A 26775-nucleotide genomic window follows, 5' to 3' on the forward strand; every position below is an offset into this window, starting at 1 on the left:
ATGTAGTAGATACTCTTTTTTTGCAATCTCACTGAGTCCACCTGTATCTTAGAACTTACAGAAAGGATCTAGTTGTGTGCAAAATGTGTGAAAGGAGATTCACAAACACACAAAGTCTAATTTTCCACTCAAACTGGTGTCCCTGCTTGTAGTCAAAGAATACCTGTCTGGGTTATGTTGAGAGTTGAAAAAAACAGCAAACGAAGGACATTGAGATAAAAATCATATTGGGGTTAGAATTTTTCATGCTCATTATTCACTCTAAGAAGCAGCTGCCAAAAGGTCAATCAATGTTATGAAAGAGGGAAACAAAATAATATGGACAGCTGAAATGTACTACCCCTGTAGACATGATTTTTCAGAAACTGCTACTTTGCAGGAAAACCTAGAAGAAAATCATTATTTCTTAAGTAATTGTCCCATAGGAGAGCAATTTCTCATGCAGCCAAGTGCCAATATAATTAACTCCTTGGCGTTATCACCTTGCAGAATAGCTGACAGCAAAACACAGGACAGTTTACTTGCCCTAGAATACAGATCATTTCTCTTTCAGACATAAAAATCTTCATTGCTTCAGAGAAATATTCATTAATAATGAGAAAAAAATTATGAGGTAATATGTTGTTGCACAGATCTAGGAGCAGCATTTAACTTTCCAAGATCTGAATACAACCCCCAAGCATTAGGTTGGAGCATGGTTTGTTACTGGTGGGCACCTTGCACTGAATTTTACGTGCAGGCAAAGTGTGTGTAGAATGTTACCTACGTATCAGCCTGCTTTGCTGTAAGGACAAAGGGCACTTTGATCCCAGTGCAGGAGATTACTGTATGATAGATTTTTTTCTCAAAAATCAACTTTGCCTAGAGAGAAAAACTGCCTAAAGCAGCCTGAAGGCATGAAAGTCTCTGGAGAATACCATCCGTGATTTCTCTCTAAGACTTCCATCATAATCCTATTCAAGAAAACTGCTTTTTGTTAAGATACTGTGAAATCAGTAAAAAATGAGTGCCAGCTCCTGAAAAGTGTAGATTCAGGGTTGTTTAGGAATGTGGGGAAAAGGATCTGCTAAACAGGGCAGTTTCTTTGTCTCTCAACTAGCAAAGGTACAGTATGGACAGTGTATGTGATGCACCTGAACAAAACCAGCTATACAATGCCAACTCCCCCAGATTACTTCTCCCAGCTTAGGCTGGGGCTGTCCACCCCTGAAAAACCTCTGAAATGTATATTTGTACATTTACAAATGTAGAAATGTGCAAACATGCATGTAACAATAACATTTCCAGCATAATAAAGGTTTGGCAACTGGAACCTTAGCCAGATGTTAGCAAAAGCTACCAGTCTTTCCTGGCTGCCTTGGGTCCTTTTGGGGTGCATGGTGCAAGAGAGGACTCATTTCATTTTTCTGAGATCTTTACCTTCCCAGGGGGACAGCTCTCTACAAGTCTTTTCCCAGTGACTAAGAGACCTCAGTGTCTACCTGAAAGTTGGTCAAGATGAATAATTAGAAGCTTGTGGTGGTGACAGATTGTGTCAGAACCCATCTAAGTTGTGTCTCAAAACAGAGACATTGCTCCTTTCCAACAAGCAGGGAGACTGATTGGGAATCCAGCACTGCTTGAGCCAGACTATGAACAAACTCCATCACCCATATACTGAGTCTGCATCCATACGTGGATCTGATCCTCAGAAAGAAGTGAATATACTGAGAAGAAACATGGGGTGGCTGCAGAGAAAGCATTGGGGCATTTTCATGCCCAACCTAAGGGCAAGATAAAGAAATTCTCCTAGAACTAGTTGAATTTCTGGGCAAAAAAAAAGGTCATTTGTGTTATTTTGTGGAGGGCTTTCTATGAGTGTAATCTCCCCAGGCAAGGGTCATGTTTGTGTCCGTTACTTATTTTCTTTTCTCTAGTGATCCTGCAGTCCTTCCATTGACTTCAATGGCAGTGCCATGAAGCAATGGACTGACTCTAGGATTGGGCTATTTACTAAGCAAATAATCAGAATCAGCAGTTTTGGAGTCATATGGGCACCCAATAAGCAGCCTGTTTTGTTGTTGGATTGGCTATAAAATCTCAAATCCCCTCAGCTCCTGGCTGCTGGCACCAAGGCTCACTAACAGCAAGCAGAATGGCCTTTCAGTCTGCACTCTTTGTTTTCTTAGCTGGACTGGTATTTTTCTCTGAAGCTGCACCACTGGTGAGTTTCTTTGTTTTCAAACTCAATCATTACACAAATGATAATCTAGATTTTCTAGATGACTAGCATCCTCCTCATCCATGAAATTCTGCAACCATTGGGCTTTATCAGAATGCAATTTCTGGGGGTTTTTTTTATAGTATTCTTCAGAATTCTTAAAACTTTTTTCTTTTCTTGTAATTTACCCACCTATTTTAAGGTATTATGGAAGGGTCAAGGATCTAGGTGGTGTGACCTTTTATTTTGCTTTGTTTCTATCTGTTTATGACTCACATTCCATATCCTCAATAAAGAGGCAGTTTCACCAAACAAGGGCTTCTCTAAAGCAAATAAAAACTATTTTTGAGGTATGACTAAGGATTCCTTATAATGTAATAAAGTCTAAGAGAGGGATATTCTTTCTGCCTTAGGATGTCATATGCATTTCTTTGTTGGTTTCCCTAGATAACATACTTTGCACTTAAAAGAATTTGCTATTTTCATATTTGTGATCATATTATAATGGTATAACATTGTATCATTTTCATAGAGCCATTTAGAGCAACTCTAAATATTGATCAAGCAATCTGTGTGTGTGTAATAAAGTATCAGTATAAAGCTCTAAGATATTCTGCTTAAGAAATAGATGTTTGGAAATTAGCTTTGAATAGCATTGGCAGAAAACTTGTTTTTAAGTGAATGGTAATTCTGCAATTAGAATCTATCTTTTCTTTGGGAGAAGGTTTTTGCAGACTTGGTGAACAGTTCCTATACAACTTCTCCTCCTTTCCCCAAGGTCTCCCATGGCTCTGTTGATTCCAAATGCCCTCTTATGGTGAAAGTGCTGGATGCAGTCAGAGGAAGCCCTGCATCTGATGTAAATGTTAAAGTTTTTAAACAGGCTGAAGATGGAAGCTGGCAGGACTTTGCTGTTGGGTAAGTTGTGTGGTCTTCTGGAGCTGTTTTCGGGGTGCCTTGGGCAAGCAATTGAGGAGTTAAAGGAATGGAGCTCTGATCAAAAGAGAAATGTTTTCTGACACGTGCCACACTATCCGTGTTCATAGCACATGAATTCTGATTCCAAATCTGTTAGGTTTAAGTGGAACTTTTCAGTGACCGAAATGTTAATTGCAAAAATATGTTCGGATGCTCATCTTATCTTTGAAAGGGACTAGTTTTGATACTTATTTTTTCTCCTAGCTTCAGTATTATCTTTCCTTTCTACAGAAAGAAAAAGAAAAAAAGCCTATTTACCAGCGTTTTATAGGTAATCCAGACTAACCTATCTTCATGTGCAATGGATATAGAGCTTAATTTGCAGCAGTCACATACAAAATCCTCTCTGTAGGCTTTGTCTGCACACATGTAAATTATAATTGCATTATTCATCTGCTGCGTATCAAATGTGCTGGTTGGAAGAAACTCCTTGACCAGATAGTTTTTAAGAATACTATTGTAACATAACACTGAAGCAAAATCTCAGCAGTTTGAGAGCTCTGAATGTGTTTTTCTAGAATTACAGACCAATACCAATAGATACCTAGCATCCTTACAAATACCTTAGAGGGTCAGACAATAATTCCTTCAGTCTGTGACAGGTGTATGAGTAACAGAAGAACACAGTTTACTAAAATTCAAGTAGCTGAGGTATTTAGACATTTAACTTTCATTGCAAAAGTTTGTTGAATCAGATTTTTAAATAACTCAAGAGAAGTCTCCAGTAGCAGCAGAATATTCAAGCACAGAATGATAAACACAAGAATGGACAGGAGTCAACTGTACATCTAACTGTTTTTTATTAGGAGTTTTTATAGCATGATTTACACATAAGCAGCAGGGGAAAAAAAAAAGAAAGAAAACTCCAGAGAAGAAGACTATAAGGAGAAATAACTTTTTCTCCATCTGAATGGTTTCTTTTTATATAATGAAAACCAAAAATGCTTTTCCCCATTGAAAAGTAGAAAGAAAGTTTACAAGACTGAAAAAAACAAACTCCACTCCCATGCTGAATGTTAACCTAGGAATAAATGACTCCTAAAATGGATTTATATACTTTAATGAACAGAGAAACTCCATGAAAAGTGACACATTTTTTTCAAGGAAAGCAGAGACAAGAATAACATCTTATCCCTAGTGAGCATTCCTTTCATTATTAGAAAACCAAATTATTTAAAATGTTTCATCAAGTACTGTTTAACAGCTAATACAAAATACAATTTACAGAAGAATAAGAGAAATTACATTATTAAATGCCCTCACTTCTGGTGCAAAAAAAAAAGTGGTTTTTTTGTTCATTTTGCAGCCCTGCTCTCAACAAGCCCATAGAGACAAATCCTGTAGTTCTTAGGCAACTTCTGCTGACACTTTAGGTTAGTGCACTCAAGAAAATCTAATCACATCTTCTTAAACATAAATTGGGAAGATTAAGCCTAGGCAAGTGAGAGCCATTTTGCTGGGGGGTGGCAATGAAGGAACATTAAATCACAACTTTTATTGCAGGTAAAGATTTTGACATTTTTCCTGACTTGCATCACAACCAAGGCTGCTTTCAGTGACACCATTGACTTTAGGTGATTTGAACAAAGTTTTCAAACGGTTGTTTGAACAAAGTCTTCATATGCAATTACAATTTTATTCTTTTGGAGAAGCCAGAATTTCCCTGTGTTAAAACAGCTGAAAATGTGAATGAATCCCGGAACACAATCTGTAAATACTCTCGTAAGGTGAATAACATTTTGAAGATACAGTACATAGCAGATACATATGGGAAAGTTACATTTTGTACAAATATCTGTTGTAGTTATGTTTTTACCATTTTGTTTTCTTATGTTTACTTTGCAAGCACGCTTCATGGAATTAAGCAACTGGAATTAAGTTGTACTCAGCAACTGTTGAATTTGAGTAATGGTGTTTAAGGAGCAGTGGGGAAGTTAGAATAGTAGGAGCTGACTTTATTAAGAGGCTTATTTGAAAATTACTCTAGCTAAAAATATGCAAGAAGAGATAACTTGGGCTAAGACATACTGGGGAAGGGTTTAGGGTGCAGAACATGTCATTTAGATTCTATATGAGATCCTCCCATGACTAGCTTTGACCTTCTCACTCCTCACAAGTTTTTTGAAATCTAGGTCTTATCATGTGGTTCAAGAGTTGCAGTCAGCGAACACAGTTTTCATGTAACCTGGGTTACAAGTCATGAAAGAAAAGACTTCTGTGTATTTTGAAGTGGTTCCCCAACCCTCCTTTTTTTTTTTTTTAACTCCAAAAGAAGAGCTAGTGTTCCTGAGATATTTCCTCATCAGTCTGCATCTGAGAGCAGTTTATCTCAGTGCAGTACGTCCTAAGAGTCCATAAACATCATTGTACAGGCAGTGTAGATTTAACAATATACAACTAAGGTCCAGACAGTCAAAAAGAAGATCAGGACTGCAGTATGGGCTGGCATTGTAGTAACTTTACTGGAAAAGCACAGCTTTTTAACTTAGCTGTTCATCTTACAGCAGATGCTGGCAGTCCACATCCTGTTAAGAATAAGGAACCATATTATATTTAGTCCCCCACTCAGACAGAAATACAAGTGCTGTTCAGAAGCAATCAGAGCATTTTGCTACCAGTGCTGAATGCTGAGCATCCCTGCCTTGTGCTCATCCCCTCCAGGCTCTGAATCACACACTGTCCTGTAGGCTGTCTGTGCAGCAGTAATGCTGAAGGGTTTCCTTGTGTGACCAGTTGCATTGAATGGCTACCACTTAATAATTAAAATAAAGAAAGTGCCATTAACTTCTGGTAGCGGGCATGCATTTTCAAGTGAGCTCTTGTTTCCAGTTTCCCAGCTGTTCTGGATGGTTAACATCTGATACTCTGGAGCACTACCCCTTAGGGAAAGCACCATTCCAGCTCCATCCACACTTTTCTCAAACTAAAACTAATTTGTTTTCCTGAACAAAGATTTTGAGGCAGACACCATTTTTCCTTTTAATTGCTCATCTAGACTATCAAGATTATAGGCAGAAGTACATGATTCACTAACTTCTGCAGGATCTCAGTAATTCTCTTTCACAGCTTCAAGAACACTCAGAAATGAATTCTTTCTTCTTTTATTAAAGCAATATAGATCAAACCAGGAATTACTAATTAAACTAAAAGAAAACAGATGCATACACTTTACAAACTGACTGTGATACTTGTTTCAAATAGGACTTTGGTTCTCTGCAGGTTTGGTCTGCTCTGGATACACTTGATTACACTTGCATTGGACCAGTGAGATTTCATCAGTCTTGACAAATAAGAAAAATTAAAATTAGTATGGGATTTTCCATCCTGCTACCTCTTAACTTAAGCAAAAGCTCTGTCATTCAGTCTTTTTTTATTTACCACCATTAACCAAAGATTACAAATAAGGTGAAGGAGGAGAAAGGGACTGGGAAAGAAAAGCCCAATAACACAACTGATCCTGTCCCAGATAAGCAGCATGTCACTGCTTCCTCCACTTCCACTCATCCTCCTCAAGTTTGTTTTCTGCCTAGACAGTTACTCCTTGCCATAAGACAGGAAAGTTCCACTAGTTCTCCCAGTTAAGACTTTCTTCATTTTTCCTTCAACTAAATCATGTGGTTATGAAGTGCTATAAATATCAAATAAATATTTTCTGCAGAAAAAGACCCAAACAAAAACAAACAAACACAAAAGGTTACAAAATCAGAAACTAAGTAAAAGGAGGGAAAAGAGATAAATGGCGTTTAGAAGCTAAGTATGTAAATATTTAAACAGCTGTCATACAAAGCTTGAAAAGCCTCCTTTTCAAACAAATAGGGTGCAGTGCCAGCTATACTTCCTTCTTGCTACTGGAATTTCTCCATCCACAGTTTTTTGTTCTGAGCTGAGCACATAAGCTCTGAGCTGGGAATTCCTATTGCTCATTTATATGGTACTCAGTGCAAGAGGGCCCTGCTCCTTGACCAAGGTAATTCAAATTATTAAAATCTTATGATGCTAAATTGCTTTTTCAAGACATTATCACTAAGTGTCACATAAAATAACATTGTATAGGAATAAACTCCAGAGCCTCAGTGCTAATAACTGGAAAACAAAATAATTTTCCAATAAAATTTCTCTTCTCTGCTTAGTTTCATTTTGAGATTTGGCATTTTGCCTCTCATCATGACATTCCTTCTCCTAAGACAGTAACCTTTGGTTCCAGAGGACATTGGGTACAAGTTAGACATGATACTAAAAGAGGGACCAGCCAGCTTTTATTTGTTATGTGTATGGGTGAGTTGGTAGCACGGACAGATTCTGCAATGTGTGGAAACATCCACTACATAAAGGGAACGAATTATTTCAGAGGATTAGGCTGCTCAATGTAGAATTTGGCACCTCTGCTATTTAATATTCCACACTGACTGTTTCTGTTTAGCATCTAAATGATAGTATAAAATATTTATATAGATATTTAATCATTACAGGAAAACCACAGAGTATGGGGAGATTCATGATCTCACGTCAGAAGAACAGTTTGTAGAGGGAAAGTACATGGTGAAGTTTGATACCAGCTCCTACTGGAAGGCGCTCGGGCTTTCTGCATTCCACGAATATGCCGATGTGAGTAGTGGCAAATATCCTTGATAACCAGTGCACACTGATAACCAGTGCACACTGATAACCAGAACACACTGGTAACCAGAACACACTGCCTGCGTAGTGGCATCAGCTGGAAAGAGCAAACACAGCCCTTTAATACTGAAGGAGCAGCAACACTCAGTGAATTGGTTCACTGCCACACAGCACTGGGCAAATAGAGGCAGTAAATATCCAGCTAAGCCACAGGAAGGAGCCAACTTCCCTGCAAATGCTGACACAGCTCTTCCAAAGTGTAGCTGTTCCCATTCACCTACTCATACCAGCAGGGAATCTTGCTTGAAAAGAGCTACATTATTCAATAGTAGACAGTTTTTAAAAAAACAAACAAGAAAAAAACAAAAATTTTAAAAAATAAAAAAAAAAACACCAAAAAAAAGAAACTGCTTTTATTGATGATGAAGTAATGGAGAGATTTGGATTTGGAAACCCTAATTTTATAGGAAATAAGTTATGCTTAAATCAGAGGTATTTACCCCATATCAGTCACATGAAAATCCCTAAATTCTAACATGACATATAATTACAAGAAAAAAACAATTCTTTCTGGTGTGCCTTTTTTTAAAATGATGTTCAGTACCAAACTATACAACTAAAAAAAAAAAGAAAGTATAAAAAAGTAAAGACATAACCATGGTGGGAAAGGAAAAGTTGACTATTTTGTTGATACTCAAATTTTACAAGCAGGCCAGAAATGTGATCATGTCATGTCTCTCTCCTTGCTTTCAGTCCTACACTGATTTATTGTATAAATATTCTACTTCTACTACTATTGTGTAAATTTTCTACTACATTTACTTAGCACATCCAAAATCTGTTTAAATTCTTTAGGCTTAATCTGTCATTAAATTTAAGTTTCCCCAGTTTAAGTAGTCTGGAACAGCTACTGGTGGTGTTGTAGAACATTTCAAACCACAAGTTCATGGAGCTCTAGTGGAAGACTAAAACAAATTACTGTGTCCCAGATCCTTAAAGTCTGAGGTGCTGTTTGGGTGATTTAGATCAAAAAAGAAACCTCAAAAGTATTCCCTAACTTTGGATGTCTGAAAGTTGTAAGGGGTACACCTCAGAAGGTGCTTAAAAGTACCTGACTGAGAGTGTTCCAGCTAGGCTGAGAAGGCTTTTCCTTGACATAATAGCCTACAGGCCAACAAGCTAGCCTGGGAAGTGGGAAGAGTTCAGGGACTGACAGTGTACAGGATAGCTGAAGCCTACAGTCCTCATGTCCCAGCAGCTTAGACTTTGGTCATAGGAAAGAACTCTATAGTCCACTTATAGAAAGTGCCTCATTGATTTAGAAAATAGATCAAATAGTAAGCTAAAGAAAGCTGGACTTTAACCCAGGTGACAATACTTTCCTGGGAATTGTGTGTCCCAAGTCCCATTGGACTAATTTGAAGAGCAGTAGATTTGAATCGTCTTAGGGCAAGGGTTTCTCCTTGTTCTGGCAAGTCTAGCCACTCAGTTCTTAATGCAAAAACTGACCCATCACCAATGGTCTTAAAAACAGGAGGGGGCACTGAAGTACAGAAAATGGCTTTGGGCTCCAGCTGCCTGCCTTGTTTGGCCATGTCACACAGGGATTGTATTTAAATTCCCTGGGTGGAATTTCACCCCTGTCTTTCTTACTGGTCATTTGAGATACCTCCCCCTTACCCTCCTATTCCACATCACAAAGTAGTTTGCCTGGCTCAGGTGTGGGTATTCCATTCAGCCTCACTGCAGCTGAGGCGCTCTGTGGACCTCAGCCCAAATCCCACAAATATCTCAGTCCTTGGCAATCACAAAGTAGCAGGAAGCATTACCCTTCAGAAGGGTAAAAGCATTGAACAGAACCAGCAAAGCGCTCTGCAGATGCAGTGGGGTGTGCTGCTTAGTTGTTAATAAGCTGCTTTGGCTGTATGTTGCTCATCATGACCACGAGTTTTCCCTTTTCCAGGTGGTGTTCACTGCTAACGACTCCGGTCACCGCCACTACACCATCGCCGCTCTCCTCAGCCCTTTCTCCTACTCAACCACTGCTGTTGTCACTGCCCCCGAGGAATAAACATGTACTGTCTTTTCACACTTTCCTCCACTAGAACTATCATAGGCTTTTAGGAGGAAGGTTTTTCCTATTGCTAATGCATAACTTTTTGCTACATTAGTTGTTTTATTTTCATTTTGTGACCTGGCAAACCTCAGACAAGTCAATAAAATATTACTTCTTTAAAACAATTTTGACTCAATTAGTGGAATTTTATTGTTTTCTAAAGTATTATAATTTGCATTAAAGTGCAAAGGACATCTGAAAAACACACATGGGATGACACTTGATTTAGTTTTGTTATCTTCCTCCACTGGCTTAAAGAAGTCTCACCAAATACATTGGCTCAAAACAGGAAATTCATAGGGTTGTGTTACCTTAAAAAAATTACCAAATAAATGTACTCAAAATAAGAAAGCCATCTGTGCTACTCAAAGTTTACACACAGAAAATATGGTCCCACTATCAACCAGGTCATAAGGTGAATAGGTGAAATTCTGAATACCTAGCAGCAGAACAAACAATACAGAAACCATTGAAATAAGTATGATCAGAGAGCTGAAAGACTTAAAATCTGTGTACCTTTACTTAAAACTTCAAGTGAACCTCAACACGCTGATGTCTCAAGAGGAAAGCTGGCTGCTCAATCAATCTAGGAAGTACTGAAGTAATTTCAATTAGCACTCTTTTTAACATCTTTGATATTAAAGCAAATATTTGACATAACGCAGCTGACTACCCTATATAAGTGCATTCCAGTCAAATCCCTAATAAGTCAAATCTGTAGCCATCATTAAAAAGAAGTCCAAAAAGAGAAGCATCTTCTTAATAGTCTCTTCATATTTTTATAAAAAGGAAAAGGTAAGATGTACAGTGACTGTGATTCGAATAAAGTTGCTGATAAACTGACTAAAGGCTTTAAGGGCTTTAGCAGTGATTTCTGTATTGTATTTAAAATATCCTGAAGTAGAGGAATTGGTTCTACCTGGATTACATAAACTACTGAGAAAGAAACTGAAATCATGCCAGCCAGAAACCTGCAGCACTCATTTGCCACTGACCTTGGAGTTTATACCCAGAGCCTGCTGGGATGACGGCATGGCAAGTGAATTCACAAGTTACAAAAGCTTGCCTTTAACATTTCACTGGTTACTTTTTCATGGATTTCTAGATGCTAGCATAATTACACAACTCTTGTAAGCAGTGCAAACAGTTTCAAAACAGCACTCATCATAAAGTATGGAGATTTCATGGGATCTTGCTATCCCTGAAGCTTGAAAACTGTTAGGTTTCACTTGAAGTGTGTTATGCTAAGCCCTCAAAATAGGACTTAAATTTACTCATATAGATATACTAGGGGAAAAAAATCCAAAACAAAGAGAAAAAACTACTCTGCTTGTAGTCATCCCTCTGATGAGAGGATAAACCTAGTAAAAGAGTTTATGTACATATGTCTGAGCAAAGATCAGAAAGATGAAGTTGAATTTCGAGCCACATTTCCTTCAGTTGAACCAGATGCTTCTGGTAAGAGTTGACTTGCAGTTATATGGGGAAAGTCCTGAGCTTGTACTGAATCTAAGGGACAAGAGACACAACTTAAAATACTGTTAAAATGAGTTTCAGAAGTTGGTGTGTAAGTATCTTGATGCCATGCTGAAAACCAAAAGTAATATATTTTTCTTTCTAGGGAAAGTGTAAGATAACGAAGTAGCCCACAGATTATCCACCTACATTTGATTAGAGGTGGGGAGGAGAGCGACGTGGAGAGAAATCTCTTAATATATGAGCATGGCTGACTCAGTTAAACCAAGCCATAGGCATGGAGAATTTCTCACTGAAATTGCTGAGTTGACCTAAAATTTGTATTTTTCTCAGGTATATACAGCAATTATTCCTCAATAAAAAGGGAAAAATAGAAAATAGACATTTCTTTGAAGAAATTTGACACAGCAGTTGAACTAGGCAATGTTCACAAGATTTCCACAGACAAGGTTCTAGAATAGAAAAGACTTATTTTCACAGACAAGGTTCATGTTTGTATGGGTTACTTATTTTCTCATTGTTTACTAAGTAAATAGTACGAATCTACGTGTTGAAAGTCATAGAGGTTTTCTGATAAGTAGCTTCATTTCGGAGGCCTTGATATAAAAATCACAGCTCCCACCATTTTCTGCTTGCTGACACAGACTTCCTAGTGGTAGGCAAAATGGCTTTTCATTCTGTATTTCTCGTTTTCTTAGCTGGCCTGGCACTTTGCTCTGAAGCTGCACCATTGGTAAGTGTCTAAGGACTGAAGTCCTTCTACTGATGTAGTCCCAATTCTTTTATTCTTTTTTCATTATTATTTTGATTTTACAGTATGTACTGACTGTAGTTCTCTGCTATTACTCTTTTCTGGTCCTTCTTTCTCCTTCTCTAGTGATTAGAGAGAGGACTTTATGGGTAGAGAAGTAGCACTTGCCATTAGACACAGCAACTACATGAAAAGCAATGTAAAACAAGACAGGAAAAACTATTGTATTCACTAGACAAAAAACCTCGTGCATTCATAACATAATGAACAAGCTGTGTCATGAGGAATTTCATCTCCTGTTGCAAAATCCATGCTAGAGAAAGGTCTTCTCTAGACTTCTGCCTTACTGCCCTACCCACTACAGCTTAATCCCATGTAAGTAAAGAGCAGAGCTAAAGTCAGGATTCTTCTTCCAGAGGGCTCATTTATCCCAGGAAAGCAAGCTAAAGACTCAGATGCTTCAGCCTGAAATTCTCCTACAACAGCCTTGTCTCTCTCTCTCTCCCCTCAGCTACTCATTTTTCCTCTCAACTCTGATCCTTGGGAAAATAGTACCTGACTAAGGCTGTTGAGGAATTAGGGTTTCATTGAACTCCCAGGGTGCAAAAGTCAGGAAAATCAGCTGTGGCAGTGCAGCCCTTCTTTTCAAGGCCTCATGAGTATCACCAGTGAGGAGCCACTGCATTCCAGAAAGGGAGCATGAGGAATCTGGGCATACAGGCAGTATAGATACATGCTGATATATTGGTATGATACTAGACAGGGTTCCTGGCCTGTGGAACATCCCAGATTGTAAGAGGTGAAAGAGAGGGCTCTTAATTTTTAACCATCTACACCACAATTAATTTTACAATGATTAAATGGATATCAGTGACTGCTATTTTGAGATCATCCTTGATTAGCACCTTCTACGAAGCTCTATTTTCTCACTCTTCATCTGCAGAATTGGGTAAGGTCAAAGCACTGATTTAATTCTATTTTTGAAAAGGTAAAACATCAGGCCATGGATGTATCGGGGTGAAACTATAGCCATCCTGTATTTGAAGGAAAGTTTTTCTCTCCTGTCCTTATGTAGCTGCCAGGGTTGACAAATCTGATTCAACATGCTGTTAAGAGAGAGTCTGTATGTGGTGCTTATCATGTTTACAGCAGAACTGTAAATTTGTGGCAACAAAGATAGCTCTGTGGAACAAGGTATGAGAGGCTCTCAAATCCAGAAAACTGTGCTCAGATTTCCAGACCAAAATACAGGGGAAGAGTTGGCAGATATTTAAACTTTCCTACTACCTTTAAGGATGTAATTATTTCCTGTTGAGGCCACAATTTAGTTACAGCTTCATGCTGGAGATGAGGTGTACTAAGACATGCCAAAGAAGAAATAGAAATATGGTCTCACACCTGCAGTGCCTCCTTGGTGTACATGGCTACATGCCCAACAGCTCCTGAAATCTTCCTTCCTGGCTCTACCATATCCAGCCCCCAGAAAGCTTCAGATTATGTTTCCTCAGTACACAGCAATATTCTCATGGAAAATATGGTCTTTACTGTAGATCTGGAGAATTATATTCTTTACTCTTTTATGATGCAATGTCAACCTTCTTGCAACATAAAAATTCTCTCCCTATTGCAGGACCCTCCTGATGCCAAGCATCCTCTTTCTGTAAAAGTTGTGGATTCCGTCCGAGGAAGTCCAGCTCCAAATGTTGCAGTTAAATTATATAAAGGAGCTGCAGATGGATCTTGGGAACTGTTAAATTCACAGTAAGTCACACTAAAATAATGAGTGAAAGATGAGAAAGGCAATGGGAAGAGGCCAAATAGTTGAAAGAGCAGTTCCACATTCTCTAAAATGAGATGTCTGTTTTCCTCAGAGGAAAGATAACATACAATTGAATTAACTTGCTGCAGACTGTCTTCTAAATGTACTTCAGTTTCAACTACAAAAATGGTTTTATAGTGTTTTATAAATCTTATGAACACGAGAAAGTATTTTAAGGTATCCTTTAATTCAGTCATCACTTCTCTTTAATTTCATTGCAAAGGTCTATATTACCTTTAAGTACCCAGCAATGAACTGCTGCATTGTAACCAGAAGTATCAGATAGACTCTTACATTTTGAAACCAAGACTCTGGTTGAGCATCCTACCTTTATTGGCCATTTTCTATCTTTCTAAATGGAATTTCGTTTCTTACAACATCAGTTTTAAAAAGAAACTGTTTTGAACATATACCACATCATGTTTGCTAGCCTACTTTACTTCAAGATAAAGGACTTAGCCAAAAGGAGAAAATTTGGGGATAATTCTTTCTCACCTTCTCCCTCACAAAGAAGAAATCATGCCTCAAATAATAAAAAATAATCTCCATAAATATAAATATTGCCATGTCTTTTGAAAAATATAATTGTAGAATTTAAGATGCAGATGACTTTTTTTAATTGCCCTCTATTTTAGTAAATATTAAGACTTAAAAAAAATAAAAAGCAATTTTTACTTAAAGTATAGCCTGAAATTAAATTGAAAAAATTCTTAGGGGATACACGGAATGAGCATTCTTTATTCACCAAGCCATATTCCACTTCCACACTAAGCTCCTCATGATAGTTGCAAAGTCTCACCTGAGACCTTTCCAGGTATGCTAACAGTCTATTACACTTTTGAAAAAGAGTGAGAAAGGGCTCTCAAGCTGGCATAGCACATGAAGTTCAACAGTGGAATCCCAGACTCAGATATATTTCTATAAATTCCTGCAGAAACTGCTCAAATGCCTCTTGGGTGTCACGGAGCAGTGGACTGGCACAAGCAACATTGCTCTCATGTGTCCTTGAGAAATATAGGTACAGTGAAGGCCACATGTACAATGTGGGGAAAACAATCTATTCATGTTGTCCTGCTTAAATTGCCTCACTCCCTCAAGTGAGAAGACAATTTCACACCTATTCTATCACTATAAATGTGTGAAATTTTCCAGTAAGGGTGTTCAGTTCACTTATATTCATTTCTGAGCTTAGAGACTATATAAAGATACTCATAACAGCTGGATGTTGATTGAAGTCTCAAAAACATAAGTAACATTTGAAACAAGGAGCAAAGTAACCTCAGGATAAGGTAAGCAAAAGTCATGCTAATAATAAATCAACCTCTCCAACCTTAATAATTTGTAAATAATTGAATGCTAGCAAGATGTCCTGTAACAAACATTCTCAGTCAAAGATGCATTTGATACCATCTGAAAAAGCTTATTAGAGAAGTGACCAGTTATCTAGCAATGATCAATCTGTGACAAAGGAAAAAAAAGAGACAATAGAATACATATAAAACTTCTGATAACTGACTATGGAGCATCTTGTAAGGTATAAATGGAATTCTATACCTTACTTTCTAAGCTACATGAAAAAACAAATCTTAAGTATTGCACTGCACAATGACATTATTTTTCTCTACATGCAATTTGAATAAAATATGTTCAGAAAAAAATTGGCAGCTAGAACAAAAAACGGTGGTCTTTACATACCAAAATCAGGCACTGGTAGCTCTGTTATTTGTGAATAACCTACCAAATAAAAAATCTCCTAGTATTACAAAACTTATTTCACAGAAAGGTGTTTCAAAAAAGGGACATGTCTGAGAGACAGCATTCAATATTGCTTCTGGACCCCAAAATGGGCAGATGTTCAAAGATTTATGGTTTCATACCATTACTAGGGCTTTAGGTAACACTGATAGTATCTTCAAATCAAACAAAACTGCCTCTTTGTTGAGGCCAGTACAAACCACAAGGAATTCCATGAGGCTTCACTGCTAGCTGACCTATGGTCATTTCAAATAGCAGACCTCAAATTTCTAATAGCCAACTGTAAACAATATTTATACTGATAAAACAACTCAATGTATTTAAATAAGAAAGAAAACCATGGAAAAATCAAGACAGTTGACCCTACTTAGTTGCACAGTGAGTGCATCATAGAGCTTCCATGTTGCTTACAGCAGTGGTGAAGTTTTCCCTCTGAGTGGGTTCATTTAATTGAACTCCAAGACTCTGCCAAGAGTCTATGAACAATAATGCCAGTTTTTGGCTCGCCCCCAAACCATGCAGAGTTAATGAGATGGCAGGCAGTCATCTGCTGTGGTCACTGTGGAAGTAGCAAATGCCAAGATAAGCTCTGAGGCATCCATAATACAGATGGACATAAGCCGTTCCAGATCAATAGAAGTATTCATCCTATTATTTAAGCCACACACCACTCAAGTTCAATTGCTAACAACTGCATCTTTCTCAGGCTTTTAACCAAACTATAAAAGTGTGTTCTTCTACCATTACACAGACAAACCAATGAAAAAGGAGGCCTCCCAGAGCTTACAACGAAAGAACAATTTGTAGCAGGGTTATACAAGCTTGAGCTTGATACAGCCTCTTACTGGAAGAGTCTGGGCTTGAATCCCTTCCACCAACACGCTGATGTGAGTATTCCTTTTTTCCTCTACTTCAGTTGCAAAGAATAAAGATACTTACTATGTGTGGACTTTGGTTACTAACTGCGTATGATGAACTTTATTTTCAGTTTAAAATATTTTCACATTAACACTTTAAATCCACAGTCTCAAAGCTTTGTAGGAACACAGTCATGACAGAACCTAGTTACTAGCTCCCCCACAAGTCTCAAAGCTCCTCGGTGCATTATTTATGGAGAGGTTTTCATTCCTTCTACCTCTACGTAAGCCCATGATTGTTTTTGTGATTATTCTAAGTGTTTGAGGGACAACAAGTGGAGTACTCTGTGAAGTCCCCTAGGAAAAGTATTGATCTGTCTTTTGGAGATAACATTTTCATGGCTACAGACAAAGTTCATCATTTAGATTTTTAAAGAAACAAAAGTATGTACTACGTTCTGGATGCTTGGAGCCCCAGTTTACAAGAGAAAAAAAAAAGTACAACATGCCTCTTTAATTTGCCTGGGACAAACTGGTTAGAGGAAGTTGTTCCAAACCAGGTACTGCTGAGGGATTTGGGGACTGTCTCCTTCCCCCCAACAGCATTAGTGCTTTCCTATGACCTTTCAGTAGCAGCAGCTCTGTATTAGTTGTTTGTTGGACTGTGAGAGATCTGCTTAGCTGTTCCTTATCTCCGTGAAGAAAAGGTGGCTAACGCTTGGATAAAATTCTCTGTCTTCCAACAAATGAAAGATGACATTCTTATACTAGACAATAATGAAGGTTAGAAGGCTAGATAGCCTTGCCTTCTGTGGGAACTGAAATAAAAAGGGGAAGAAGGAAGATTTACAGCATGTAAGTGAATTGATTGTATATCAAGATAATGGTTGACTGGAAATTAATTTAATCTACAGTGCCTTCCTTCTTAAAAATAAGCCTCAGTAGGGAACACATTTTGCTCAGTTCACTGGTTGTTTCATATGCATCTTTTTTATTAATGTTGAAAGGAGCACAAGCTGTGCATCACAGAATGCTATTAAACTGTCTGTTTTAAAAGCTGACACCTCTCATCTCAGAACACAAAATAATGTATTATGTGGAGTGAGAAATCAAAGGACAGGATGTGCTGGTCAGGGAGATGTTAATAGGGCTGTGGTAAATCATTCATATGTAAGGTTATTATCATGCTGTGGCCAGATAACTAATGCAGTCTTTCTCTAACTACTAGATTTTGAATCAGAACTAAAGACACTCATTGTTTTATACTCTGGCCTAATGATAGCTAGTGCAGCACTGTTTAATTCTGTTCCTTGAAGTAGAGAACATGGTAAGAGTAACAAAAGCATTCCAATACTTGAAAGAATGGGCAAATGGGCTAGCTTTTTTTTCTTTAAATAAAGAAAATCACTGGGGTTCATAGAAGACCTTCATAAGGAAACAAGAAACAAAGTCTTTTTGTTATTTATGAGTACCAACAAGGAAATGCCAATCTGGATAATAAATAAATTGAATAAAGTCTTAAATAATGTGACATTTATACTTTTAATAAAGGGTATTTAGCCAGCGGAAAAACTGAGTGTTACAAGCAGTCACACTTCAGAGTGAGAATATTTCTGAAGTCTCATGTGAAGTTAGATACAATGATCACAATGGTTCCATCCAGGCTCTTATCTAGAGATCACTTCTCATTTTGTCTCATATTTGTTTTTCCTTTTTCCAGGTGGTGTTCACAGCTAATGATGCTGGTAATCGGTGTTACAAGATTGCTGTTGTCCTCAGTCCCTTCTCTTACTCAACCACAGCAGTAGTTAGTGAGCCAGTGGCATAAAAGCTGACATTAACATGAAAATTCAGTTGTGTAAATTAAAATTTCCATAAATGATAAGAACTTAGTATCTGAATGTATCAACAGCTTCAGATTTCATAGTAAATCACTAACAGTAAGTTTTTTTATTCACTTTGTTAACTTTAGGAAGAAAGTGTATTGACTTTGTTTTCAAATAGTCTTCTGAATTGAAGTATTCTGCATTTCTGTATTGTCAGTATTGCCCTTCTGAATAAAAGTTTAGGATTTGAAAAAAACACATTAACCTCAGAAAAAAAATGTATTGAAATCCCATTATGGGGACTCGGAGAATAAAGCAGTCTTCCATGAAGTTGATAAACTAAATTATTCTTGCAAAGGAATTGAACAAAACACATCTGTGAAAGGTGTCTCATGAAAAGCAAGCAGATGGAAAATAAAGTCCACCACTACCATCTCCTATGTTTTATTAATGAAGCTCACAACAGATGAAATCACATGGGATTACTCACTCAGGGCCTCACATAATTATCAAGATAAACTCACCTCTCAATTCTGATTTTGGAGACATAGAAGTGAAAGCAGGTAAAGGTGACAGAATAGCAGAACAGCATTTACAGATGCTAAGCAGGCTACAGATACTTAAAATGCCTTCTTTCCTGTTTTCCAATATATCATAACTCGTGACATTTTCAAGGACAGACCAGAAGCCTGTGTTTCAGAAAAGTATATCACTTGAAGAAGCTTATTCATGTATTTGCAGAAAATTCTGCAAATACTTTCCCAAGTTAAAGTGCTCCCCAGAATTACTTGCATACCTCAAACCATCAGACATCTTCATAAAAGCTGTAAAATGCAAACAAAAATAAGGATAACTGATGAATCCTGAGAAAATCAGTTTCCTATTTAATGCCAGGAGAAATATGGATGAATCCTTCTATTCCCATTCTAGTAATTCCTATATAGGGTAGAACCATTAGGGAATTCAACAGAAGAACAACCCTGTCTTGGAAAAGTATGGAAAAAGTTGAGTCACTTAGACTAATAAAACCCAAAGCTGAAAGCCTATAAATACAAAGAAAGGGAAAACGCCCTGCCTGCCTAAGGCCTGATCCCATCACAGCCTAACCTGATGAATTTGGACAGGTGTGTCCATTCTTTTTGCTGTTACTTTGGGGTACTGAGCACTAGAAAAATGAGCATTTTGTCTAGAAACAAAACACAAAGATAATATCTTTTCCACAGAATCTCAGAAAAAACAAACCAACACAATCTTTAGAACATTATATTTCATAAAAGACAATGATAAAAAAGTACAAACATTTTCATGAACAACAAAAAAACCCAAAACTATGGTAGCACACAGGAAATTCCCAGCATTTGTTTCAGTGCATTTTTTCATTGAGCCTATCTTACATACCTCTACAAATAAAATAATCTTAAGTACACTTCCGCTTGCTGATATGCAATGGATCCTTTTAATTTTTCTAAACAGCTGGCTCATTAGTAACCCACTACAACAATTAGTAAACATAACGATAGAAAAATAGAGTGGCAAGATCCAAGAAAAAGGACATTTTGCACTTGCTTTTCAACACACTGCATATTTGCAAAATGGACTTTATATTTTATTCTCCTACTTAAATTTGAAATATAGAAAATGGGCTTGAGAGTATCTTAGCATATTAACCAGATTCTACTTTTAATAGTTCTGTAATGTTTTTACTTGCTAATTTGCAAGACCTTCAGAATCTTGTAAAATACTTCCTCCTTCTTCTCCCTCCATGTTCACTCCTTGAAGACATCCCTTATTTGCCTTGTCAGCAATTCAAAAGCCAATGTGATTGGCTTCTCTCTACATTTTACCAGAACCATGAAATTATCAAAAGGAATGTGCACAACTCTTAGTTCTGCATTGTATTTATTTTGTTTGAAGGCACTGTCTATGTTAAAATTCACTACAGAAGAGTACTGAGTTCAGACAGGTAGTATACAAACACTATTTTCATGTAATTTAAGATGGCAACTTCTAAAACTTCTCAACAAAGTGATAAAAGGTACTTAGAGAAGAGTGTTGGTCAACAATTCATAATTTAACATCCATCATTTGGGGCACCAAAATGCAAAATTTTTAAGAACTCAGCTATATGTCACAATCCATTCACATACCGGTTTAATTCACATTTTTCTAGGACCATACATGATCAATCACTTAAAGCTGTAAAGTTATATTAGTTCAGCCACAGCATATGTGTAATATAGTATGTATATATGTAAGTATATATACATATATATATGCATTAGATTTTTTTAAATTGCACATAAATTTCACAGAATGTCTAAGAAAAGGGAACAAAAGCATGCTTCAGAAAACAGTACAGACCTACAATACCAAAGGATGTTTCATAACTGTAGATGTGAAATTGTAGGTACACCTGTACTAGAAACCAGAAATCACTTCAAAATTACATGAGGGATTTAAAAATTTATTCAATTGTTCTTAAAGAACTGTATTAGCCTGCTATTAAATAAGACTAATATTATTTTGAAGATATAATTTTTCATACAGTATATTATCTCGGCTTTCTCCATATGGTTCAGAATGTTCTATACACCCAGTTATAGAAAAATCTGTCAGGAGGTGAGCAAACCTCTTAAGCATGCTTTTGAAGGATGTTTTCTTCACTTTATGCTTTTAGTTATTTTCATTGTATTACAACATTCCTAAAGCATATTAGATTAACTGGTAGATATTAAGGTAATTCCTGTATGGTATAAAATATCCCTTACAATTGTTCTCAACTACTAAGTTAAATAATAATATTTCTACTAAATATTTGGGATGCCTACAGCTAAGCTCATAACATTACTGAAGGATGGCTAAGGGTAAAATTTGCTGCTGGGATGCTAAAGAAATCAAAGGTGTTTATGGCAAACAAACTTAAAATATAAAAAGCACCACACCATCTGCGGCAGCAATTTAAGAAACCAACATATAGTAATGATTTAAAAGTTAGGATTCTTTGTCAACACTCTTACAGAACACTCTATGGATAAACAATCCTTATTATATATACTGCTTTCCATTCTTTAGGGAGCAGAAGTCAGTCTTTGGTTCCTAAAGCGTTGAGTAACTGTGACAAACGAAACAGTTTCGTATATCTTGGTCACTATATTTGCATTAACATAGAAAATAAATGACCTGGTCCTTTTCCTTTGTATTAACAAGGGATGTAAAAAAATATTAGTAAAGATAATAATGCTTAACAGTGGGATATTTTAGGTAGCATAACATTACAAGCAAAGAGAAAATAAGAAGATAAGGAAAGAGGCTAGTTACTCATACATTTAACACCACAAAAATAGAGAAACAGATAGGACCAATCCTTAGTGGGACTGTGCAACCTCAATCTCATTGACAGTCATCGACTTGAGGATCCTCAGTGCATCATAGAAGCACTCAGCACTCTACCAGAATAGGCCCTTAAATAACTATATTGAATAATATATTATGAGTGGAATTTTAAAAAGCACTTGAGATTGGCCTGCTTTCTGTTCTGCTTATGTCATCACCATCCTCATCAGCAGAACAGCACGACCAACACCGTGCTTCTGAGAATCCCACACTGCAAGCATTTGAACTATCAGAATTATGTTTTATTATTCTCTTAAAAATCTAACTTTAATATTCTTCCAATGAAGACACATTTTTGGCTCTTCTGATTTTGGAGGAATAAAAGTGCTGTTTACTAGAATTAAAAAAAAAAAAAAAGAACAATACTAAAATACTGTACGCACCCAGACACATTGTTTTAGGCATTAAAATCCCTGACATTGACACTAGTGGCACACTTGGATACAGTTAAGAGTTCCTGTAGATCATAATATGCAACAACTGCAAGATTTTCTGTAATACACATGCAATATGCATATAAATACGATTCAGATGGCAGGCAGGGTATCATACAATTTCACTGGCAATAAATAAAATCAAAAGCTTTCTTTCTAGCACGTTTATATAAGAATTTGATTATTCTAAATAGATATGCAGAAGGCCTAGAGCTCAAAACTAGTATAACAGTTTACAGTCATAGCTGGCCAACAATTAATATTTCCTTCATTTCACATAAGGTATAACCTTTTTATAAGCATACTTACATTTTACACTTGTTCTTTCATGCTAATAAAAACATTCCTATAGAGATCAAACAAGAACACACTCAAATACATACTGAAGCATAAAATATTGAACAATTGAAAAGCAAGGTACACACATTAATTTACATCACATATTTACAAAACACATTTTAAAAAGAAACAAAAGCATTCATTTAAATATGAGGAGGGGCAGTTTAGTATAAAAAAATTCCTGGAAGAGGCCTCTGTCCTTACTTCCAGAGAAGCTACAAGTCTGTTTCTGCAGTTTAAATAGTTGAGTAGTTAAGATAGAGAGTGTGAAGAATGAAGGCTTGAACAGTAGTCTCATGCTGTAAACATCTGAGTGGTAGCTGCTGGCTTTTCTTTCAGATCAAAACGCACGGTACATACAATCACTTCTCATCCCAAATATGCATCATCAGTTGGTCAAAAAACTCTAATTCTAAGCTGTTGTTTGTTGGTTTTGTTTTGCTTTACAGTGTTTATCAGTAGCTTCCAGTGTTAAAAGTTTATTCTGGTAGGATTCTTGCCAATCCGCTTCCATCAATAGTCTCTAACAGGAGCGAGTTCTGGTAGGAGATTAACAGTTATATTTTTATACAATCTACTGACAAGTATTTTAGGAGTATATACTAAATTGTTCAACCCATCAATATACTGACGTTCTCTGGAATACCTCAGAAGTTTGTATCTGCAGAAGGAGTTGGAAGAAGAAAAATGAGAAAGATTTGCAAGAAACAATTCAGCTGATGTTAGACATGATACTGTGACAGTCATTTAATTTTCAAGTATACCTTAAATTCTTAAACTACTTTTCAGATCCTTGAAATTACCAAATAACCTATCTTAGGTTTAAAAACAAGCTTTAAAGATTTTTAATACAATTAGATTTTATGGTCACATATACAAGTTCACATTAGGACTAAATAACAAAGGAAGCATTCAATACGTAAGCTTCTCATGGTCCCAAACAAAACAGATTTTTAATTATTCAATTTCTTCATGTTTTTTTGCTATAAAATTCAACTAAGGAGTTCAGGGAAGATTTAGGAATCTTCACTATTCTTCATTATACGTTTAAATGTCTGAAATTATTTTCATTTCACTCTTGAGACTCCTGCATTTCAAACATCTAAATCTGAGGTGATTGAAAAAAAAGTTCTTCTCCCCCCTATTATCCATATATACATTTTCATGTCCTGTAACTGATTTACTCATCTCTACTGTGCATGTCTGTAATTTTTTTCGTAATTCAAAACTATAAATAAAAGAGAAAAAAATATGTTCCCAGAAAAAGATGACAGAATTGAACACTATTTCTAGTTGCCTGAAAACACTTATCATAAACCCTTTATTTTGTGTTTCACCTTCTAAATTTTATGTGTAGTTCATCTGTTGCATTCTGGTTTCTATTCCATTCCAGGGCAGCCAGAACATACCAGCCAGTTTAAGTGTTTTGTATCATTGTAGCAAAAGAAAGGAACCCCAAAAGAAAAAGTTTAAATCAATGCACTCAGGAAATGAGAAGACCTGTATCTCAAAAAATAATGAAATATGAGGGAAGAAACCAATCCTTGAGGACTTTTAAGGTCATTTTTCATGCAGGAGTCCTTTACCCTAGTGGCACTGCTTCCTTTTGCAAAATATCCAAAATAACCAACTAATGGAGCCCTGCCAGCACTAATGCCCAAACTATTATGGAACAACAACATTATGGATCAAAGGTTACGATGATAGTATCTTCTGACATGCATTTAGTCTCTCTCATAGTTAAATAAAAAAATATCTGAACAGAAAACATAACATATTTAAGAAAATACAAATTTTAGCACCAAAGAGGAAATAACACTGATAAGAACTGACTGCTTATTCATATGTGTGCAAGAATGCAAGAAAAAAATTTTACATCTTTAGCTGTAGTATTTGATTATTTCTAGGTTTTTCTTACCGTCCTAAAAACTGGACTTCTCCTCTGTGATGATGAGGAATGGATTTGTACTTCCCTAAATCACCTTCTGGTCTCGTTACATTGTATCCAGCATAGTGAACCCTGCAATGAACATTTGTAAAAACATTTGTAAAAATATCTTCTTACAACTTGTCATACAAGTTAAAGTGAAAAATATACATCAAATATTTTAAAGCTAAGTCTTTATGTTCACTGACGTTCCCTTCCCAAAAAAACCTGTAACACTCCAAACCAAACAACTAAAAAAGTTGGCAAAACAAAGTGCAAAATAATAATAATAATTACATATTTAATATTTCCTGCTTGTTCCAGCATAAAAGCATGGAAATAGCAAGAAAAAAGTATAAAAACAAACTTGTCCTTTAAAATATATCTCTTTATATATAAAACTCTAAAAAAACCTCTTTATCTATAAAGCTCTTTATCTAAAAAAATGATTCAGACACTTTCAACAGCTCAGTTAGAACAGTTTAGACGCATTCACTGCGAGCAGTTGGCAATGCCATGAGCAGGGTTGTCTGTTGTCCACTCTGGGATTATCAATATACTCACAAATTAACCCCTCTCTCAAGCACTGCCCCTAAGACATGAAACTCATGCTTACACTACATGTCTGTGGATGGTATTTCATAATGTTAGCAGTAAGAGGGATGCAATGTGCTTAGTATGGTTACCTGTTGTTTTATCTGCTGTTACAAGATCTAGCTCTTAAGAATCTGCTAGTTGCCCCCAGGCCAAGGAAAAAGAACATGATACTTATTCCTTCAAATGGTGCATTCTGATATTTCTGAAGCAAACTTTCTAGAATTTTTTAATTTAAAAGAAATTACAAAAATGTAACAAGGAACAGAACAAAAAGCACTTAATTGGTCTCAAAGGTTGGATGGTACAGAAAGACCTAAGCACTCAAAGCTCACCTGTTCCAAAGATCATCATCTTCTCCACCCCATCCCCAAAAGGCATTTGGAAAACCATTGATCTTCTTGAATTGTTCCACTGTGAGGCCACTTACACCACCAAAGAACTCATTGTATGGAAGGCTGTAAACAAAAGACAAATTCTATGTTGTTAGCTGCACTTTGATAGGTAGGCCTCTCTTTCTACAATACCTTTCCATAAAAGCAAGAGCCTCAAGCTAAGGACATGACCAGGGGCTGAATGTATTCACCAAGGGAAACTGGTTCATGGATTGCCAGCATTAGGTAACATACAGCAAGCTGAACAAAAGGTTTGCAGTAGTGTCTGATTTGCATAAAAGGTGCTCTTAAACTGTAGCTGCAACTAGTATCACACATATGAAACAGAAGTATACCAGGAATTTCAGATGACTGATTTAGACCCATAGTTGAAGTGTTAAGTGAAGCCCTCAAACTATTTATGTTGACACTATTCAACTGAAAAACCCCTCTTTAATCTAATGAAAAATTACAAATCAGTAATGGATCAATTAAATAATTTCAATTTATTACTATATTCTACAGAACTGTTAAAACTCAAGAGAAACAGTTAAACAGTACATATTAAACAGTGAATGGCATGCTGATTTTAAAAAATCATTTTCCAGTTTTTAAAAGATAAACTTTTGAATCAAAAGGATCTACAGGCTTTCCTGTCAGTAAGCAAAAGTATTTGCTAACACATATAATTAAGCAATAAACAGTTGGCCAACATGAACAGCTTATCTATATAACATACTATGCCCCAGACAATGTGATTTCTAGTCCTCCAAACACTGTCAATCTAAAAAAAATTAAAACATTTAAGTATCTGTATTTACTTCCATCAATATTAACTTGCATCCCTAACCCAGAAGCTGCTAGAGTAAAGTAGTTTTCTTTCAGAGGCAGCATACAGTTTCAGAAAAAAGTCTCTCAGGAGACACTTCCAAATTTGGAACCTTCAAGGAGTTAAGACCATCTACAAAAAGATTTACCATTGCTTAGGACACAATTGCCACACTGAATAACTCCAGAATGAAAGGGGAAAGAAAATAGAAATAGACAATAAAGTAATTTCTGATCTCTGTGGAAACACAGGACTCAACCAAATCTTAATAGCATGTGGAGAAGATTGCAATTATATTTGCCTTTCAACATGTAACTGAAAGAGCAGGTGTTTTAACCCCCTCCTGCTTCTCAAAAAAACCCACATACATAGCTCCAAAATAACCAACAAAAAGGCATTGCCAACCCAAAACCAGACCACCAACCAAAACCAAAACCGACTGGAATATGACAGCTAATGGGACTTTTTGAGGTTATTTTTTATTTTATAA

At 36.5% G+C, this 26775-nt stretch overlaps 3 protein-coding genes across 4 annotated transcripts in view; 2 read left to right on the top strand and 1 right to left on the bottom strand.

Moving 5' to 3' along the window:
- The first annotated feature begins 2115 nt into the window (after positions 1 to 2115).
- LOC136554537 (transthyretin) lies at positions 2116 to 10036 on the top strand. Its single transcript, XM_066546562.1, has 4 exons — positions 2116 to 2203; positions 2979 to 3118; positions 7648 to 7783; positions 9759 to 10036. Exons 1-4 carry the CDS (start codon positions 2135 to 2137, stop codon positions 9864 to 9866), a joined length of 453 nt encoding a protein of 150 aa, XP_066402659.1. The 5' UTR covers positions 2116 to 2134; the 3' UTR covers positions 9867 to 10036.
- A 2015-nt stretch (positions 10037 to 12051) lies between these two features.
- LOC136554671 (transthyretin-like) lies at positions 12052 to 18397 on the top strand. The gene is made up of 4 exons (XM_066546858.1): positions 12052 to 12120; positions 13769 to 13899; positions 16464 to 16599; positions 18290 to 18397. Exons 1-4 carry the CDS (start codon positions 12052 to 12054, stop codon positions 18395 to 18397), a joined length of 444 nt encoding a protein of 147 aa, XP_066402955.1.
- Positions 18398 to 19642: 1245 nt separating this feature from the next.
- The window catches only part of B4GALT6 (beta-1,4-galactosyltransferase 6), a 30488-nt gene continuing 23355 nt past the window's right edge, over positions 19643 to 26775 (bottom strand). For both annotated transcript variants that reach the window (XM_066562695.1, XM_066562705.1), the window contains exons 7-9: positions 25418 to 25540; positions 24480 to 24581; positions 19643 to 23222 (exon numbers count right to left, since the gene is read on the bottom strand). In XM_066562695.1, coding sequence (XP_066418792.1) covers positions 23075 to 23222; positions 24480 to 24581; positions 25418 to 25540 — 373 coding nt within the window. In that variant the 3' untranslated portion in view covers positions 19643 to 23074. The remainder of the gene's footprint in view (positions 23223 to 24479; positions 24582 to 25417; positions 25541 to 26775) is intronic.

Source organism: Molothrus aeneus, chromosome 1 (genome assembly GCF_037042795.1).
Source record: "Molothrus aeneus isolate 106 chromosome 1, BPBGC_Maene_1.0, whole genome shotgun sequence".
In the NCBI taxonomy this organism is placed as follows: domain Eukaryota; kingdom Metazoa; phylum Chordata; class Aves; order Passeriformes; family Icteridae; genus Molothrus; species Molothrus aeneus.

Excerpts from the sequence above, each read along its gene's own strand:
- LOC136554537 (XM_066546562.1), top strand. The coding sequence starts at position 2,135 with ATGGCCTTTCAGTCTGCACTCTTTGTTTTCTTAGCTGGACTGGTATTT. Across the intron at positions 2,204-2,978 it reads TCTCTGAAGCTGCACCACTG|GTCTCCCATGGCTCTGTTGA; the intron begins GTGAGTTTCTTT and ends CCTTTCCCCAAG. Across the intron at positions 3,119-7,647 it reads TGGCAGGACTTTGCTGTTGG|GAAAACCACAGAGTATGGGG; the intron begins GTAAGTTGTGTG and ends TAATCATTACAG.
- LOC136554671 (XM_066546858.1), top strand. The coding sequence starts at position 12,052 with ATGGCTTTTCATTCTGTATTTCTCGTTTTCTTAGCTGGCCTGGCACTT. Across the intron at positions 13,900-16,463 it reads TGGGAACTGTTAAATTCACA|ACAAACCAATGAAAAAGGAG; the intron begins GTAAGTCACACT and ends ACCATTACACAG. Across the intron at positions 16,600-18,289 it reads CCTTCCACCAACACGCTGAT|GTGGTGTTCACAGCTAATGA; the intron begins GTGAGTATTCCT and ends TCCTTTTTCCAG.